General features: G+C 38.1%; 1 protein-coding gene across 1 annotated transcript in view; it reads right to left on the reverse strand.

Moving 5' to 3' along the window:
* The window catches only part of LOC127656818 (proton-coupled folate transporter-like), a 48,284-nt gene that overhangs the window by 14,200 nt on the left and 14,187 nt on the right, over nt 1–19,897 (reverse strand). The window contains exons 4-5 of the mRNA XM_052145296.1: nt 17,439–17,577; nt 14,146–14,229 (exon numbers count right to left, since the gene is read on the reverse strand). Of these exons, the coding sequence (XP_052001256.1) occupies nt 14,146–14,229; nt 17,439–17,577 (223 nt within the window). The remainder of the gene's footprint in view (nt 1–14,145; nt 14,230–17,438; nt 17,578–19,897) is intronic.

Consider the following 19,897-nt stretch of genomic DNA (forward strand, 5'->3'; position numbering starts at 1 on the left):
TTGAAATGGATAGATTGATTCAATTGAACAAGGCCCAGTTCACTGATGGGAATGAGATTTGAGTGAATGTACATTGCATTTTACTTGACTATGACAAATCTTTTGCACACAGTGCAATACATATGACGAACATAAACATGATTATTTTCTCACTCTGGTAATATTCAGAAGTGTTGGTTCAGCAAATTAAAATGTAATATACTTTTTTAAAAGATATTAGGTGCGTCCCAAAATGCACACTTCTGCATTATTCTATGCTATTTTGTAGTGTAAGTAGAAGAAGCTTTTATTTTTGTCACACATTATACATTTTACATATCCCAGCTAAGCTGGGGTGAGAGCGCAGGGTCAGTCATGATAGAGCACCCCTGGAGCAGATAGGGTCAAGGGCCCAACAGTGGCATCTTGAACCCTGACCTTCTGGTCAGTAACCCAAAGCCTTAACCGCTGAGCCACCACTACTATGTTAACACTGAAAATGTATCAAAAAGTAGTGTACTTTAAGTGCCCGGCTGATGCACATTTTCAACTTTCAAAACAGAGTGTGGAATGATGGACACTTCGTACACTCAGAGCACGTGGCTCGCCATACATAGCAGAAGGGGTGGAGTTACCTGTCTGTGCTGCTGGTCTGACAGAAAAGTTGTAAATAATGGACAACGTAGCAGGTAACAAAACTTCTGTGAAGACAGCAAATGTGAGTTGAATGCTTTACCATCACCCCACACTGTGTGAATATGTACGTTGTTTGAGATACAAGTGTTTTTCTTATTAACATTTTTATTGATTCATAATTAACACAAAGAAAAAAATAACATTATATATATCAATCACTTTTAACATTAAACCCCCACTATATCCCCCTGAGATATACCCCCTAAATATCCACTGGCGAGATAGGGGCAAGTACCCTCTCAGGTGGAAGCAACCAATAAGCCAAATTTCTGAGACCGAATACATAATAATAAAACAAAATCTTAAGTAGGCCTAGCCCAACTTTGTCAATCAGCCTATGTAACTTGTTGAAATGTAACCTGGGACGCTTTCCATTCCAAATGAAGGACTTCGCTATGCTATCAAATTGCTTGAAATAAGAGAGGGGGACATCTACAGGGAGAGATTGTAAGAGGTAGTTGAATTTTGGAATACAATTCATTTTAATAACATTAACCTTCCCAATCATCGATACATGTAATGAAGCCCACCTGCCCAGATTTCTCCAAAAATGAGACCCTTTTAATTTAAGGGTCAAAATTAACTCTATGTGACTAAATCACATAAATTTGCTGGGAATAAAATGCCCAAACACTTAATGCCCTGTCTAAAGCTGTTACAGTACACAGTAAAGCTTCAGATTCAGACCAGTTAGCTGTGTATCATGACAATTTAGAAAAGGAATTGATAATTATGTGGAGCATAGGCATAGATCTAGTGGGGTCGGATACGAATAATAAAATATCATCTGCGTGAAGTAAAAGCTTATACCTCCCACTGTCACCTATGGAAAATCATCATCCTTTCTTATCGCGGCTGCTAAAGGTTCCAGGGCAAGACAGAACAATAATGGGGAAAGAGGGCAACCCTGCAGAGTGCCCCTAGATTGGAGTAAAATAATCTGAAATTAATAAAAAAAAATTGTACCGCCACTACAGGGTATTTATAAAGTAATTTAAGTATTTACGAACCCATATATTTCCAAAATCTTAAAAAGATAATCCCATTCTACCATATCAATCACCTTTTCTGAGTCAATTGAGATGACAGCGACCAGAGACTGATCATTCACCACTGATCATTCTGTTATCAGAAGAGTTGCAGCCCTGAATAAACCCCACCTTATCTATATGTATAAGAGATGTCATAACTTTACTTAATCGGTTTGCCGGAATTTTTGCCGAAATTTTTACATCAAGCTGGATCAGGGAAATATGATGGTAACTTTTAAACTCACATGGATCTTTGTCCTTTTTAAGAATCAGACTGATCCAGGTTTGTGTCATGGTTGGCAGAATCTTTCTATTCTTTAATGATTCCCTATAAACTTCTAACAAAATTGGAGCCAATTCTGTTGTATAAGATCTAAAAAAATCAGAAGAAAAGCCATCTGGCCCCTGAGCCTTGCCAGTCGGCAAGGCCTTAATTACCTCATCAAGCTCCTCGAAGTTTTGCTCAGTCATCAGTTTAGGGAGTACTAATGGTTCCACAAAGTTTCTAAAATCTTCATCAATAGACAAGATGTGAAACTATAGAGATCATGATAGAACACTTTAAAGTCATTATTAATATCAATATCTGAGGTAATAATTTCACCACCAGCAGATTTCACTGAGGGAATGGTAGAAAAATATGATTTATCTATCTAGCCAAAAGCTTTCCTGCTTTGTCCCCCGTCTTGCCCTGAATAACCCAAAAATTGTATTATGTCTATATTTCAAATGGGTCAATTCTCTGAGGCCATCAGATGACAATTGATGCTTCAGCTCTGCCTCTGCACTTTTAATATTCCCTTCCAACTCCACAAGTTCTCGTGCTTTGGGTTTTTGGTGAATGAGGCATACTGTATGATCTGACCTCTTAGTGCCTCACAAGCCACACCCACAGAGGATACAGAGGAGCAGTGTGTCTCCATATATACATCGATTTAAGTCTTTAACATTTGTTGAAAATCAGGATTTTGCAAAAGGTATACTGTACATTAAAGCTCCAACTATATTTTTTATTTTTCTCTGTATGTGGCAACACCTCTAAACTCACCAGGATACAGAGGACCAGTGGGTCTCCATATATACATCGATTTAAGTCTTTAACATTTGTTGAAAATCAGGATTTTGCAAAAGGTATACTGTACATTAAAGCTCCAACTATATTTTTTATTTTTCTCTGTATGTGGCAACACCTCTAAACTCACCAGGGTGTGATCTGAGACTAAGATGTTTCCAATTGAGCAATCAACAACAGATGAAATGAGGGACTTAGATATATAAAAAATCTATTCTAGAATAAATCTTATGGACTGATGAAAAAAATGTATAGTCCCTACAATGTGGATTCAAAAGTGTCCAAATATCTATAAGACCAAGATTTTTACACATCCTGTGAAGTGCCTAGGGGTCTTACACACTTTTGCTTCACTATGATCAAGGATTGAGTCCATCAAAAGATTAAAGTCTCCTCCCAATATTACATCATGAGTGGTGCTAGTGGCATGCAACATCCCTTCAAGATCTATAAAAAAGCCCTGATCATCAGCGTTAGGTTCATAAATATTAGCCAAAATCAACCTTTGCCCCAGAATTTCTCCTAAAACAATAATGACTCTTCCTAATTTATCTTTACTCTGTTTGAGACATTTGAATTGTAGATATTTATTTATCAGTATAATGACTCCCCTTCTCTTACTTGAGCCATCACTAAAGAAAACATGCCCACCCCATATCTTCCCAAATTTTTCAGCCTCCTGTGGGGAAAGATGCATTTCTTGAAGGAACACTATTTCATATTTCTTACCTTTAAGAAAATAAATAATCTTCCTTCTTTTTATGGGGTGCCCCAACCCATTCACATTCCATGTGGAGATGGATAACCTACTCATATTAACATTTTACATATTGATATAATAAAAATAAATGTGTGCCAAAAACAAGATTATACAGACCACATTCCCCATTACTGCAACAATCAAACCCCGAAATTCACCCCAAACAAAAAAAACGTGCACATTAACCCTGCACACGACAGCGCCAACTGCTGTCAATCCCTCTAAACTCAAAAGATCCATATATACGCCTACGAGAGCCCCCGCGACAACTTTGCTGTCAGATTGCTCAAGTCCGGTGATTTTATACACATTTTGTGAGGCAAAATTACATAATAGAAAATACTTTGTAAAACAGGCCCCAGCCAACAGAATTAACACAAAGAACATATAGATTCATTCACAGAACTGTTATGAAGGTGTGTTCCTCCACAAAACAACTTCCAGCTGACATAAAGCCGTTCAGTTTCCTCGGACAGACAACCATGTGATCAGTGAGCCGGCAGTTTATGAGTTCAGCAGATGATGTAATCATTATAATGTCCCTTAAAAATACTCCACAAAAACAAACTCCAGCCAATAGGAAGCATAAACACAAAGAACGAACAGATTCATCCACAACAGCCCCGAAGCAGTGTTATTCCACAAAACAAACTCCAGCTGCAAGGCGGAGCCAACTGAAAAATAAACAAAAATGGCGCCCAGCTTCCTCAGACATTCAAGTTACTGAACAGCGAGAATGTCCACTAATATAAGAAACATCAAATGGCTTACTGACTCCAATGTATTTATGAAGGAGAGAGCCTGTTTGGGACATGTAAATACTTTGCGGCCATCCTTCATTTCTATTCTCAGTCTGGCCCAGAAACATCAGTGCAAAAGTGATACATTCCTTGAACCGATCGCGTTTCTCTCTTGTTGATTTCGCAAATTCTGGGAACAATAAAATATTGTGATTCTTCCAAGAAAGCTTTCCTTTGCTTCTCGTCTGGTGCAACAAGAGATCATTATCGGATGATCTCAGAAATTTGGCCAGAATTGATTGGGGCCTGTCTCCCTCAGCAGATGTGCAAGCCGGGATTCTGTGAGCTCGCTCAATTTGCAGTTTATGGCCTACTATGTCAAGCAGACTCTGGAAGAGCTCGTCAAGGCCACATCTCTGCCTTCCTCATGCTCAGGAACTCCAACAATCCATCCGTTATTCCTTCGGTTATTACATTAGAAATATTCCAGTTTTTCCAAAAAGTGTTCCAAGTCTGTTTTGGAAAAGGGGTGGATTAGCAGATAATTCCCATTCCATTGAATCCAGATAACCTATCAGTTTCTCATCATCTGCCACTCTTGTGACCAACTCAGAGAATTTTGTTTCCATCGCCATAATCGATTGACGTATTACAGCAAGATCCTCCAATTTACCAACAACCTTCATCAGCATCAGATGTTGGACAGTTGACGCTGGTGCCTTCCAAATCGAGTCCACAGCTCTCAGGGCCATCAGAGGCCTCAGCTTGAGGTGTCTCAGTAAGTGTATTTTAATGTCTCCAGAGTCTAAGGATTTTGACTTCTTTGCCTCAAAGAGCAAGTATGTAACTTGGTGTATCAAATCTCATCAGATTATAATATGAAAATAATTTAAAAACTAGCAAAGTTCGCAGAGCTTGTGGCTCACACATCTGCTTCTCGCATGGTGTCATGTGTCCCCCCGAGATACAAGTGTTGAACTGAGGTTGGCTAACACACTAACGCTAGCGGCAAAACATCATGTGCGCTTGAAACATCACTTCTGTCAGCGGTTAAACGGTGAATGCTTCTGTGTAGTAAAACAACTATAAATGTTCAATTTGGGATGATACTACACTTTCAAAATTCATCCACTACATGGCTGAGTGCATAGTACATTTTGTAAGTGTGTAGTATGTAGTTTGGGACACGGCTATTGATTGAAAGAATCACAAGAAGATGGAATTTTAAATTGTATTCAGTATTGAAACAAAATATGAGAATGTATTTTGTATTTTCAGTCATTAATTTGGTTTAAGGGACATATAGGGAGTAGGCAACTATTTAATAAGATTCCTCTATAATAATACAGAGAAATCTTTGGTGATTTACATTGTCTAGACAAATTGTATCCATAACAGAAAAAAAAGTCAAATAATAAAAAGGCTTTAATACCTGAGGTCGGAAAATATGTGTCTCATGTTGTGGGGTATTCAGAAAAATTATATTGTAAAAAAATTTTTATAACTTAATATTATTTGATTTAATAATATTTTACTCAATAATTTGTCATTATTATTGTATAGTATAATATGTATTTTACTGTAAATTGAACATTGTATTTATGTATGTTGTATACAATATAACATCAATGATAACTTCAGATTGATATGACATATAACTTTTGAGTAACCAACCAAGTAAAATTCCTTGTAAGTGGAACTTACTCTAATATTATAGAAGCCCAAGATTGTCCCTTATATAAATTGACTACATATGTTCTAATTAGTCCATCTGTGTCACTAAATAAATAACTGACAATAATATCTCAAATTTGTTTGGATAAAACTAACACTGTTCCTTTAATATGCCGTGGACGCACCTGAAATTTATAAACCATGATTTTATCTGAATGAAAGAATAATGGCCATGGAAACTGAGGTCTGTGCAGTAGATTGTTGGCATGAATAATGGTTTGATCCTCGTTGGCATGAATAATGGTTTGATCCACTTTGATACAATATCTCCCTGAGCTGCTGTGAATTTCATGACTGCTTTGACTAACTGGAGCAGAATGAGTCGCGGAGCATCAGGCAGCCTTTAAGTGCCTGGAACATGCAATACTTATCGATCCTTGCTGGGGCTGGAAGTTGTCTGAGTGCCACTAAAGGCGTGCTAACTGCAACAGATTCAGTGACACATGCAATCTGACACACAGACAAAGGAAAAGGCTGCCAAAGTGGAAATAGGCGGCTTTACCTAGACAATGAAACCAGTGCATTTATGGATGGGGAATAACATGTCATCACACTGTCCATTCACAGTAGTTGTACCAATCATACACCATCAGGAAAATATAGAGAATAACATAGAAATACAGGGAAGGATGTTTTTTGTCCTAAAACAAAATGGATAGAGGAGACCGGGATATAGTCAGAAGAGCTACATTTCATTAACTATAAGGTTTTGAGTCACAGGTCTAAGTTTTGAGTCTCTACTGCTTGTGTTTTTGTCTAGCAGGGATTTTTGGCAGAGGCTATTTACATTCATGCTAAGTGTAAAAAGCAACAAAAAGCATCTTCTTTGCACTAAGTGCAAATAGCGTTAGATGCCATTTACACTAAGTGCAAAAAGTGGCAGATGCTATTTACATTCATGCTAAGTGTAAAAAGAAACAAAAAGCATCTTCTTTGCACTAAGTGCAAATAGCGTTAGATGCCATTTGCACTCTAGTGCAAATAGTGGTAGAGACTCTTAGACCCCTCTTTAAATACTGGCATAGAGTATAGTGGCATCACTGCAGCATTTCTATTGTATATTTTTGAGAGTCCCACAGACACCCTACACCAACCCCTACTCCTAACCCTACCTTACAAAAATGAATCATGGTTTTACTACAGTAACCATAGTATCACCATGGTGTTTTTTTGTAAAATCATAGTAACCACAAAATTAAACATGGTTACTATTAACTACTATTAACAACATCTTACTGTAGTAACACTATGGTTAGTACTTCAGAGCTATATCATTTTCAAACACATGGTTACTCCACTATTACTAGAGTAAAACCATGGTTAATTTGATCTGGATCAAATCCTTCTCTCAACTCCCCGACCTTCACTGTGACCAAATCACTGTGAAGAATCTCTTTTATTTATTACTATAAATAGTATTATAGAAAATATTAAGAGTAGAGACATGGGAAAATGTATGTCAAGGGGTGGGATTCCATCCCGGTTCTCCAGCGTGACAACTTATACACATAACATTGTGACACCCAGAGCTACTACAACTACACATAAGGGCGTAGTTTGTAGTTTCCACCAGACTATTGGAGCACAAATAGTCACTTAGTTGTCCAATCTTTTAATACACTAAATGTCGTTAACAAATTTAATTTCCCCTCATGAAATAATCAAATATGCCTGCCTTTGTTTGATCAGCAGTTGACCCCAAAGTAATCTGTCATGGCTGTCTTGAGTTTGGTCTGAGCAGTGGTGTGCAGAGTTAGTGTAAATAGCCTCTGCCAACATGATGAGCTATGTGAAATAATACAATTTGTTTTATAATTTTTTTGGTTTAAAACACCTACTTCAGAACCCTCTTAAATTAGAATATTTTTGTGAATTGTATTCTCCAAACTAAAATGTTACAGAATTTTTTGGTGCTTAAAAATTGTTGTGCTGTGTAAATTTAGATAAAACCTTACAGTAGGTTTTTCAATAGCACTTTCCATTGTGACAACTTACCCCATATAGTATGACAACATGCCCCAATAGTGAAAAGCTCAACATGTCTTCAATAAACTGTATCTTTCTTCTGTAAAAATAAGTGGAATTTATTTTATATATAAGTGGAATAAGAGTGGAATTAATGGATTTTTTTTTTTTTTGCCAAGATATTAAAGAGGGTGAGAAATTCTGTGAGAATTTTCATTTTTGGGAGATCCTATATAAGATTTATGTAAGATGTATGTAAAAAAGAAAAAAAGAGTATACTGCCCCATGGAACAATTTTGCAAAAATAAAATAATAATAATTCTGACAGTATAGGGTAAGGTAATGTATTTTGACGACTAGCCCTGATCTTCCATAATTCCTTTCAGTCTTTGTTAATGTGTCTTGTGAGAGTAAAGGAGCCAGTATGGATCAGTATATGAAAGTCTATTTAAGATGCTGTTTGTTGTTGCTCTGTTGTTCCTCATGCACTGTTTGCCACTTTGCTGGATTTAATAATTCTATGATTTTTGAGAAAGCCAGCACTCAGTTCCCCAGTCAGTTATGCACACACTGCAATGCCTCTCATTAAGGATTTTTGAAACGTCAATGGAGATTAAAATCTTGGCCTTTCAGCTGCGTTATCAGGCAGAAACAATTGTCAGTGACAGTAAAGATTTAGAAGAAAGCATGACTCAAATCTATTTGTCATAGTGAAGGTCAAAACATTTTGGTGTTTCCTGTGGCCCTTTTAGATCATTTTGATGCTTTGGGATCAAACAGACAAAAGAAAGTAAGTGATGATGTCATGTTCACATTGCGGAATTGGCTTTCACTTATAAAAACATTACTTTGGTGGCATACAGTGTTGGTATCAGATTGGATTAACATTATTACTTTAATATACCAAATCATATAATGGAGCTGCTGAATGCTTGATTCTGATTGGCTGACGGACGTTCTAATGTGTGGAATTATTTTTCATTAAACATCCGGGTATTTCCAGGTCTTGACAGCATAATGGTTCCATATGCTCGCCAAATTGTTCTGCAAGTTAGTTAAGTTATTTTTAAAAAAAAGTACATGCAACCACATCAAAATAACAAATAAAACTTAGATATTGTAATCTGACAAGAATGACAAACAATGTCTATAATATCCAAAATGTATTTTAAAATCAGTGGAAAGCACCCTCGTGCTCTCTCTTTCTCTCTCTCTCTCACTTTCTCTCTCTTTTCACTCTCACCAACCCACACACAAACACACACACACATGCACACATACATAGACACTTGCATGACTTAATAAAACTCCATAAAAGAATGAAGACGCTGACACCCTGCTGCTGAGAAGTGTAGTTAAACTAACAGTGTCATGATTTGAAGCGATGTACATTTACATTTTACATTTGGCAGACGCTTTTATCCAAAGCGACTTACAGAGCCCTTATTACAGGGACAATCCCCCCGGAGCAACCTGGAGTTAAGTGCCTTACTCAAGGACACAATGGTGGTGGCTGTGGGGATCGAACCACCGAACTTCTGATTACCAGTTTACCAGTTATGTGGTTTAGACCACTACACCACCACCACTCCATTGTTACAGTTGATGTTACAGCTGACATGAGCTGCAAGCCGCAGGTAAACACATGCTTGAGAGCTCTTTCTCCTGCTATCATTGTCAGGTGTGAGGGGACAAAAGGAGAGGAAAGAAATGACAAAGTCCTTTATTAATCAAACAGAAAGAGCGATCCCGTGCCAGCTCTGTCGAGCTTAAACGATGAAGCCACTGAGGGCGAGGAGAGTGTTTGTCAGTTTGTGTTGTGTTGTGGAAGTCGAAGCAACGCCCAGGCACACAAGTTCCCTGACATGCGGGCAGATTATTCGAGGAATCCTCCGCAATGCCGATCTGTGGGGTAAACACCACTTCGAGAACTATGCAACCAACTCCACACTAGACAAGAGACAAACGTGAGTGGTATAGCAACAATAAACCAGCAAATGTACAGGGAAAACACAAGGGATGAAATAGAGAGAGCAATAAGAGGAGGACAGGTGGAGCGTGTGAGAAAACATTTACTGTATTCAGTGTGCGTGGAGGTGAGATCCGTCAGGGGTGTGGCAAGTTTATTATAATTTCTTATAAATCTACATTAAAAGTTAGTGAACCCCAGAAATCTCTGCAAAGCCTTGCAAGAATCAGGGGTTGGCAACTCAGTGACGGCATTAACATTAGACGGGTTCATACGCACACCCTTGGATGAAATGGTGAACCCCAAGAACGGAACTGACTGCGAATGAAACACGCACATCTCTGCCTTGACAAACAGACTATTTTCTAGAAGTCGAAGCATGTCATTCACAAGCCCCTGGAAGACGGTGGGGGTGTTGACCAATCTGAATGGCATGACCAAGTATTCTAAGTGTCCCCTATAGATGTTAATTGCCATCTTCCACTCATCCCCCTTCCTAATATGGACCAGATAGTAAGCATTCTGTAAGTCCAACTTCGTAAAGACGGACACCCCATGCAAGAGTTTAAAAGATGAGGACATCAATGGCAGATGGTAATGGTTCTTAACCATGATGTCATTCAGCCCTTGATAATCTATGCAGGGTCTAAGTTTGCCATCCTGTTTCTCCACGAATAGGAATCCCCGCCCCTGCGGGTGAAGTGGAAGTTCTGCTGAGACTGACTGCTAAAGAATCGTTAATATACCTGTTCATGGCCTCTTTCTCGGGAGCTGAGATTGAATACAACCATCCTCGAGAAATAGAAGTGCCAGGAAGCATTTCAATAGCACAGTCGTATGGGTGATGAGGAGGGAGGGTCGAGGCACGGGATCGGCTGAACACCGCCCTTAAGTTGTGATATTCCAAGGGGACCCCTGACAAATCTGATGTCTCATCCTGCAACGAAAAACAAGACTGGACAGGGGAGACAGCTTAGTTAAGACAATGAGAAGAGCAGAAAGAGCTCCAAGGCAAAACAGAGTTGGTTGCCCAATCTATGGGAGGAAAATATTTTGTCTTGGATGTAGTAAGATAACCCCTGCAAGAAGCGATCCCACGTAGCATGGTCATTCCACTCACAGGAGGCAGACAGAATGCGAAACCACAACAGATCGGCTCCCCTGGGAAAGTCCAGATAAAATTCTCCCTGCCTCCCTGCCTTGAGCGGTGTGGTCAAACACCCAGCAAAGCTCTGTAGAAAAGGCCTCATAGGATGAGCAGCATGCATGACAGTTGTCCCACATAGCCATTCCCCATTCTCCATCCTTCCCGGAAAGGAGCATGATAACACAGGCAACCTTCATGGTGTCAAAAGTGAAAGTAGAACAGAGAACATCGAGAAAGAAAAGCCCTTAAAGATCCCTCACCCGAATATGGAGCTGGGGGAAGAATTTGCATGTCAGACCTGCTCACAGAGGTGTGGGAAACAGTCGAAGTGGAGGAGGTAAATTCTGCACGGGACTAGGATCAGGAGGGAGAAGGAGCTGCTGGATCAGCGCCGTAATCTCAGCGAGCTGTGACGCCATCATCTCCATGGGGCGGTTAGATGTGGATATCTGGTCTTGGTGTAGACCAAACAGAGCCCCATGCTGAGACAGGGTGTAACGAATAGCAGTATCCTCCGCTGGGTCCATAGCTGGCTGGTTTATTCTGTCTGAATCCTCCTCGAGAGCAACCAACAGGTCAATGGTGATCTAATGTAAACACCACCTCGAGAACTGTGCAACCAAATCCACACTAGACAAGAGACAAATGTACAGCAACAATAAACCAGCAAACATACAGGGAAAACACAAGGGATGAAATAGGGAGAGCAATAAGATGAGGACAGGTGGAGCATGTGAGAAATCAGCGTCTCCCAGCGAGCGATCAGCGTTCCCATGGAAATGCCAATTACACTAACTGACTCCACCTGTGACACACAAGGGAGAAAGAAAAACAAACAACAGAATGAACCAGCAAACGCCAGAGCCATGAAAATCATCTCTTTCTTGCTCACTCTTGCTCGCTCTCTCTCTCTCTCTCTCTCTCTCTACACACACACACACACACACACACACACACACACACACACACATACACACACTATATTATGTTATTCCAATAAGTTCTTTAAAGGAGCCCAAGCCTCCATTACTAGTTCTAAAATTATGATTTCAAAGGCTTGGGCTGTATCAAAGCAAGATGCTGAATCCATGGGATAAGTAGTTCTACTCATAAGAGTATTTTAAGGACAAAAACCTGAAAATGTTTGAGGTGTGTTAACCATAAACAAAATATCAAATTTTGGCCCATTGAGTTATTGCAAAATAACTAGGGATGTCATAAAATATCAATATATTGATTATTAATCGGCACATTATTTTATCAATATATTTTTAATGCATTAATATATTAACATTAGCCGACATTTTAATTGGAAGCATAATTTATGTGCTTTCCAGTGGTGTAATAGCTTTGGGAAACTGCAAGGGGGAGATATCAAATTTACTGAACCCGATCAACGGTAGAAGCACAGTTGCAGTCCAATCTAGGTTGTGGTGAATCATTATAAAAGTAACAAAGTTTTTGTACTTCTTAAAGATTGAATAAAGTGACGTTGATGAATTTGCAGGTAAGTTAGAAATGACGATGTTTCTTATGAAATGTATCTGTGTGTATTGTAGATCAAGATTCAAGCTGTCAAACCACAAAAACATGTATTTGTAACTGAAAATATATTGTGTAGGCTATATGAAAGATACATATACACAATGTCTACACAATGATGGCTATAGTAAATACTCTTTGTCCATTGATAATGATTTGGAGCGAGTTGCATTCAGTAGCACTGCAGAATGTTCAGCCTCCGGTGTTAAAAAAAAGTAATACTTAAAACTTAACTGTGATAAAACTTAACTGTTCTGAATTTGAAAACACGGCATGTCATCTGCCAGATGCATCTGGTGTACTAACCCCTTTGATTTACCCTGCCGCTCACACTTTACCAAAGTTGTGTTGAAAAATACATTTGAAAAGACAAAGATTATTGTGGAATAAGCAGCCTTAGTTATATCTGAAAAAATTCCTGATATATTTTGATACTCATCTGGAAAATCTTCAGATTATCAATGAGTGGAAAAAAGCAAAGATCCTAAGGCTAAATATAACGCACACCTGAGGAATTCGGTTCACGTCAATACTTCAACAGTCCATCGACAATTATTCCTCTTTAAGTTTTAGACTCTAAATTTTTATTGGATGAGGCATTTTCAAAGATATTGTAAATTGACAATTTACATTTTAATGTTGTAATTTAGCAGATGCTTTCATCCAAAGTGATGTACAAATGGGGAACATAAGCAATTTGTCATAAAAAACAATATGAGAAAACTTGTGACACATTCTATATTGGTATTAAGACCCTACAAAAGACTAATGACAAATATTACTGGGTGAAAGAATGATTCTAATAATTATTAATAATAAATGTAACTGTTAATGAACAGAGTTGAGTGTACTCTAATTATAAAGTAATTAGTTACTGTAATCGAATTACTGTTAGAACAAAAAATTGTGTACTGAATACATTTTAAATTCTTGTAATCAGATTACAATTAGTGACTTAAGATAAATACGTTTATTAAAAAAATCTATTTATTTAATTAAGTAAATTTTGGGTTACACTTATTTCACACTTTTACATTTAAAGAATACATTTAAAACATGAATTTCTTTGACAGCTGAAGGGTGTGTTCCCCCTAACGAGGCATTTTAAGGGAGAAATGCGTTGTGTTGAGTGTATGGCTTGCGTACATCAATGAACAAGTAGGAAATCTAGACAGTACTTTGAATTTGTTGAGCGAAAACTTTTCTGTGAGAAGAGTTTTAGTCAAGTCAAGTGGTTTTTAGAAAGTAACTTAAAGTAATTACTTTTACCTAGTACTCCGAGTTACTTCAAATAATGGTACATCCATGGTCCATGGTCCATGTCCAAAAGCATGTTATTACCAATGTACTTTTGGAGAAATCATTGTTAGTGTGTATTTGTAACATTTTACCTTGTTCATCTGGTCCCAAATAATGGTACATCCATGGTCCATGGTCCATGTCCAAAAGCATGTTATTACCAATGTACTTTTGGAGAATTCTTTGTTAGTGTGTATTTGTAACATTTTACCTTGTTCATCTGGTCCCACGATGGCAGAAGACAAAGAACGAATCACTGCTTGGCTGATACCAGATGGAGCACCAACTACAGCAACTGTAAGAGCACAGGACAGACCAAAACCAATCTTAAATACCACTTTAGAAAACTGTATTCATAGTAATAAATATTGTATGTTATACAAATTACCTCTAATCTGATTGGACAAGCAGTGCTCATAGAGTGCTGATATTTAGTATAATAGCACTGGAATGATTTACTGTTTGTATTACTCTGCTTGTCGGCATTTGCAATGTTCCAGACAGTCAGTCTGTGTGTTTGTTGCACCGGGACATGCAATGGTTGATCCTGCTTTGACTTGTATGGAACTTAAATGACCTAACTAGTCAAATTGTGTCTAAAATGTCATACCTGGTGTTGCCAAGATGTTTCATTAACTTCTTGTTTATAAAACTGTTGTATAAATTAACATCACCCCTACAATCATTTAAGAAGAATCACAGACATGCCGATATTCAGATATGCATGCAATATTACTTGCAATGTTACTCTTTGCATTTAAGTAAAGCCACAATTAACTAAATTCTGTGGTGCATTCTGGAATGCTAAGCACCTCTATCATGTAAGTGAATCCTTGTGGAATATTCAATAATACATCATCTAGTAATTTATACTGTATGTATGAAATTCTGAAAGGTCATTTTTATTATGTGAGCTTTTCATTAAGGCTCAGAATGTAAACTCACTGATCTCAGCAGCCTGTTCATGTGTGTTCAGAGAAAAGTACATCCTCAAAAGAACAAAGATATTCTGCATTTCTGTTGATAAGTGCGTTAGCACGTGTGTGGTGGTGTTTATCTGTGTGTGTGTGTGTGTGTGTGTGTGTGTGTGTGTGTGTGTGTGTGTGTGCGTGCACGTACATGCTGGTTCAACACACTTCACACATGTGCTGTACTATCAGAATGGAGGTTAGGACTCCTGTGTGCTGCCAATGTGCCCCTCATTATCGCTGCCAACAGAAAAGACCAGCATGCAAATTCCACCCTCCCTGGTGCTGATTATGCATTCGAGCTGCCACTCATCTTCTTTAAAAGGCTTTAGTTCAGCACATCAATTAGAATAACAGTTTCCACATCCATTTATTTAATTAAGGGTATTCATGCCGATCTGCCGGTCTCTCCCAGAAAGTGGCCAACTATTGCGACCAAAACAATGTTATCATTACTTACCAGTCTTCGAACTGCCCTTTAGAGGTGTAGCGCCCCTGGAACAGGGCAGGGAGCTTAGACAGCAGTGAGGATGTGAACTATTAAAAGTCTGTTCAGGTAGACTTTTTAGAGAGCATTAACCCATTTGATTGTCTTGTCAGACAGTCAGCTCATCTCAAGGCAGTCAGACCTCAATCAGAAAAACGTACAATTTACATTGTTTCAGGGAAGATATATGTGCTCTGATTTGTGTTTGGCTAATTTGAGATAGGGTCAATTGGGATGTTTCTACCCAACTTAAAGTTCTCTCTTTTCTAAAAGCCTACCGTAATTATAAAGTAATGACAACATTTCACTAATACAGCATTAATTTGACATAATGGTTTACTTGATCATTCTTTATGCAAAGTACTCTTGCACGGAATTTCATAAATGTCAATGTAGTTTTGTGGCTTTAAGTCCATTTCTATTTGCTATTTATGTCTATATGCTTTGAAGCCATCTATATGCTAGTGTGACCCTAAATCTGACAAAATTAACTTTTAGCAGATATACACACATACCTGTAATGTTTACAGTCCTTCCCTTCATAACAAATCATAACTATAGCCTACTGGCTAAAAGAAAAGAAAAAAAGTCATGTCCCGCCTCAACTTCCAGTTTCAATTTCAATTTACATTACAACATGTTCACACTGGAAAACGACACGTTGCTACTGAATGTTCATGTTCTCTAAAACCGACCCCATTCTGCCGAATTACTGACAAGTGCTATCCCCATAAGACGTTTTTGCATCCTTTCAAATGTGTTAACCTTTCGCTTTGATAGCGTGTTGAACGAGCTACATCCGAGACACAATGTTTTGAACATTTTCCAACCAGGAAGTAATCATGGTCACATAAACAACAGTGAGTGCGATTTGGAGGTTGCAATTCACTCTAAAATGACATATTTACTCCACTGACGGTAAGGTTTACAGTTGAGGTTTGGGTAAGGGGGTAGAGATAATAAAATATGCATTTCTATTGACTGTATTACATTATTTACTTCTAAAAACTGTCCTTTACAACTACAACCGTCAATCTCTTCTGAAAACATTTGATAGCTTAATATTGGTCAGCCGACATGGGTTTTTCAATGGCCGATGCTGATATCTAGAGACCAGGATGGCTGATGGCCAATATAAATGCAGATAAACATTTAGTAACAGCAAATCAGATGTACACAAAATGTATAAAGTAAAACAAACACTTATATTATGCAATATTTACAAAAATTTGCATAAACTTGAACATTTGAAAAGAATAAACTTGAAAACAGAAAAGTGCTGACTATCCATTGACAAATCTATTTGGTAGAATTTGGAACTGACACAAGGGAAAGTTAACACTTCTGTTAATCGGTTAAGGGAACACAGTTATCGTCCGATTCCGATGATTGCAAAATGGCCAAATATCAGCCAATGAATTGGCCTTGGCAATATATGGGCCTATCACTACAATCCTAATCTTTTCAATCTTTACACTTAATCTTTTCAATGAATACATGACTTGTATTGCATATACTGTATAGATAAATAATATGCATATGTACATTTATTGTAAAGCCAGATTTACAGTGTGGGGGTGTCCTCTTCACTAAAACATTTCCTAACTAACTAGCCCTAATCCCTAACTATATTTATTTTAAAGTTTTAAATTAAATTTAACTCTGTAGTTAATTCCGGGGCAGTCACTGACTGTTCATTGTACATGTCAAATAAACTACTAAATAAAAAAATAAAAAAACAATAAAAAAAATTCCTTGCCACCATACCCTTTGTCTTGCTCACTAGGTGCATAAAGACTTTAAGGCCTTCGGTAAAGCTGCCTTGAAACCATGTGTATTGTGAAAAGCGCTATATAAATAAAAATGATGTGAAAATACAACTTGCTTTTGGTGCCACGCTGTGAACATTTCACCCAGAAACTTGAGTTCACACACCCAATACTTTCAATAACTCTTCAAGAATTTCAGTAAGAATTTCACAGCAGAATTATTTTTGCAATTCGGTTTGGAATAAAGTGTCGTATCATCATATGAGTGATGGGCACTTACCGAGGAAGACCATCCATGTGTTGTTTGAGAAGGCGAGTAGGACGTAAGAGGCGCCTCTGAACACAGCACTGAGTTTTGCAAGAGTCATCTCCTTCATACATCTCATCAGCACAGGAAATAGACCCAGCAGACCAAAACCCTACCACAGAGCACAAGAACAGGTTAGAAATAAACAGATCTGGTATAGTGTACCATGTTTCCACTGTAGTAAAATTAAACTAGATTTGATATTTTCTGAAGAAAATGTGAGTGGTGCTTGTGCAATACCTGCTCCATAAACAAGGGTATTTTGGGTGGTTATCAAGTTATTGTTACTCAATTGCTATGGTGTTCTGAGTGTTTTTACAATTACTGTAGCTATACAGTTGATGGGGTGTTCTAGGTCGTTTCTAGGCAGTTCTTTAATGGCCCAAATCAAAAGCCCACCCCAAGTCTCAATTACAATCTTGTCCCAACAGTAGATATGGAAATCTCTCAAATTTAATGTAAGTCTGTGAAATTTCATTGTGGCCACTGTGTCCCATTTCACCATCCGTAAATCTGTTTGCGTAGAAAAGTAATAGCACACCTCTCTTCAAAAGACCACACAATTGGGGGTAGCAATCATTAATGTCTGGACCACAAATGGTGCCTAAATATGAGCAATAGTAATTGTGATACTCCACTAAAAAAATCCCCAATTAAAAATTCTGTTTTTTTGGATCATTGGAGATATTTGGTTCAGGACAAGCACAGAAAATATCAGCTGAATGTCCCAATTGTATTTAAATGCCTTAATAAAGAGTAAAGTGTGCAACATTTACTTAAAGTTTAATTGAACCATTATTGTCTAGTCAGCTTTGGACCAAATTTTATTAATAATTGATAAAACAAAATGGCTGCTTATCTTCTGAAATGCATAGGCATAGCACAAGAATGCAAGCACTAAACCATTCTTTTGTTCAGCTTTGATAAAAAAGAAAAACCTAGAAATATTTAGATTCTTTTAGACATGTTATACTGGAAACCCAATGAGTGAATTGATGAACCTTTAGCTTTAATGCCTGATGAGACAATTTGTTAGACTCTTAGTCTCACTCACAACATCTGAGAGCACTTGAAAGTGAACTCACCTGCATCTGCATATTTGTGTCAACACGTGTGAGAGTATGCTTGCAACACAAAGTGACTCATTTGCTCTGGCTGCTCATGCGAACAGTTCTGATTTAATTACCCCCCTGACCGGTGTGGGCTTTGTGTCAACAGACTTTGCCACTGCCTCAGATTTGCAACAGAAAACATAATGGGAATGCATAAACATTCCACGGAAAAGGTCAACGCTCCGTGTTTTTACTTTCATCAACTCATTAGAGCCTGGAGTGTTTAATATTTCCTTACCAACTCCACGCCAGCCTAATTACAAGTCAGTTTCAGCCCTTCAGCCATTTATAAAAACTACGAGTGTGGAACCATGTGCTTAGCTCACTGCAGCCTCTAGACATGCCAATATCTTTAGAAGTACAAGATCTGTTGTAAAGGTGTGCCAAACTATTTTATTGTTTTTATAATCAGCTAGTCAGTGGGCTTCTTCAATGACTAGTTGATTAATCATTCTAAAAAAGCCCTGTATAATTAGGCCAATTGACCCTTGGGAGGCTCTTTTTATGGGAGCATTTATGTACATTAGACCTATTCATACATTCAAAAACAGCTAGACAGAGGACAAAAATGACCACAAAAATGTTTGTCTTGCCCCTCCTTTACTTGAAAAAAATCTAAAATCTTGGCTCCAGTGAGGCACTTACAGTAGAAGTGAATGGGGCCAATCCGAAAATGTTAAAATACTCACTGTTTTAATTGTATAGCCACAAGACATAAACATTATTCATGTTAACATGTGTCATGTTCATTGGTGTCTTTTGTCTTTGTGCTTTTATGTTGAAGTTCAGTTTAGTCCCTGTTTCCTGGTTCCTGTTTCCTGTTTGGTTTCTGTCATGTTCATTGGTGTCTTTTGTTGTTGTGCTCTTATGTTGAAGTTTAGTTTAGCCCCTGTTTCCTGGTTCCTGTTTCCTGTTTGGTTTCTTTCATGTTCATTGGTGTCTTTTGTTGTTGTGCTCTTATGTTGAAGTTTAGTTTAGCCCCTGTTTCCTGGTTCCTGTTTCCTGTTTGGTTTTTGTAGTCCTTTGCAGTTTGTTATTATGATTGGTGTTCCCTTGATTGTTTCTTCCAGGTGTCCCTCATTCTCTTGTTTGTTCCTTGTGTATTTAAGGAGGACTACATTAGAGACTTCCTGGACCTAGCGTGGGCTACCGACTTTTCAGACTCCTCCCTGGTGGTGTTCTTCCGGGCTAGTCTGACCAATTCGCTCAAGGAGCTGTTGCCACCAGCTACGCGTGGTTGGACTCTCCAGGAATTCGTGGAGGAGACCTTGCTGGTCCGCGGCTCGCCATTCACTGTGGGCATCGCCGAGGAGGATTCCA

Source organism: Xyrauchen texanus, chromosome 16, assembly GCF_025860055.1.
Source record: "Xyrauchen texanus isolate HMW12.3.18 chromosome 16, RBS_HiC_50CHRs, whole genome shotgun sequence".
Classification (NCBI taxonomy): Eukaryota; Metazoa; Chordata; class Actinopteri; order Cypriniformes; family Catostomidae; genus Xyrauchen; species Xyrauchen texanus.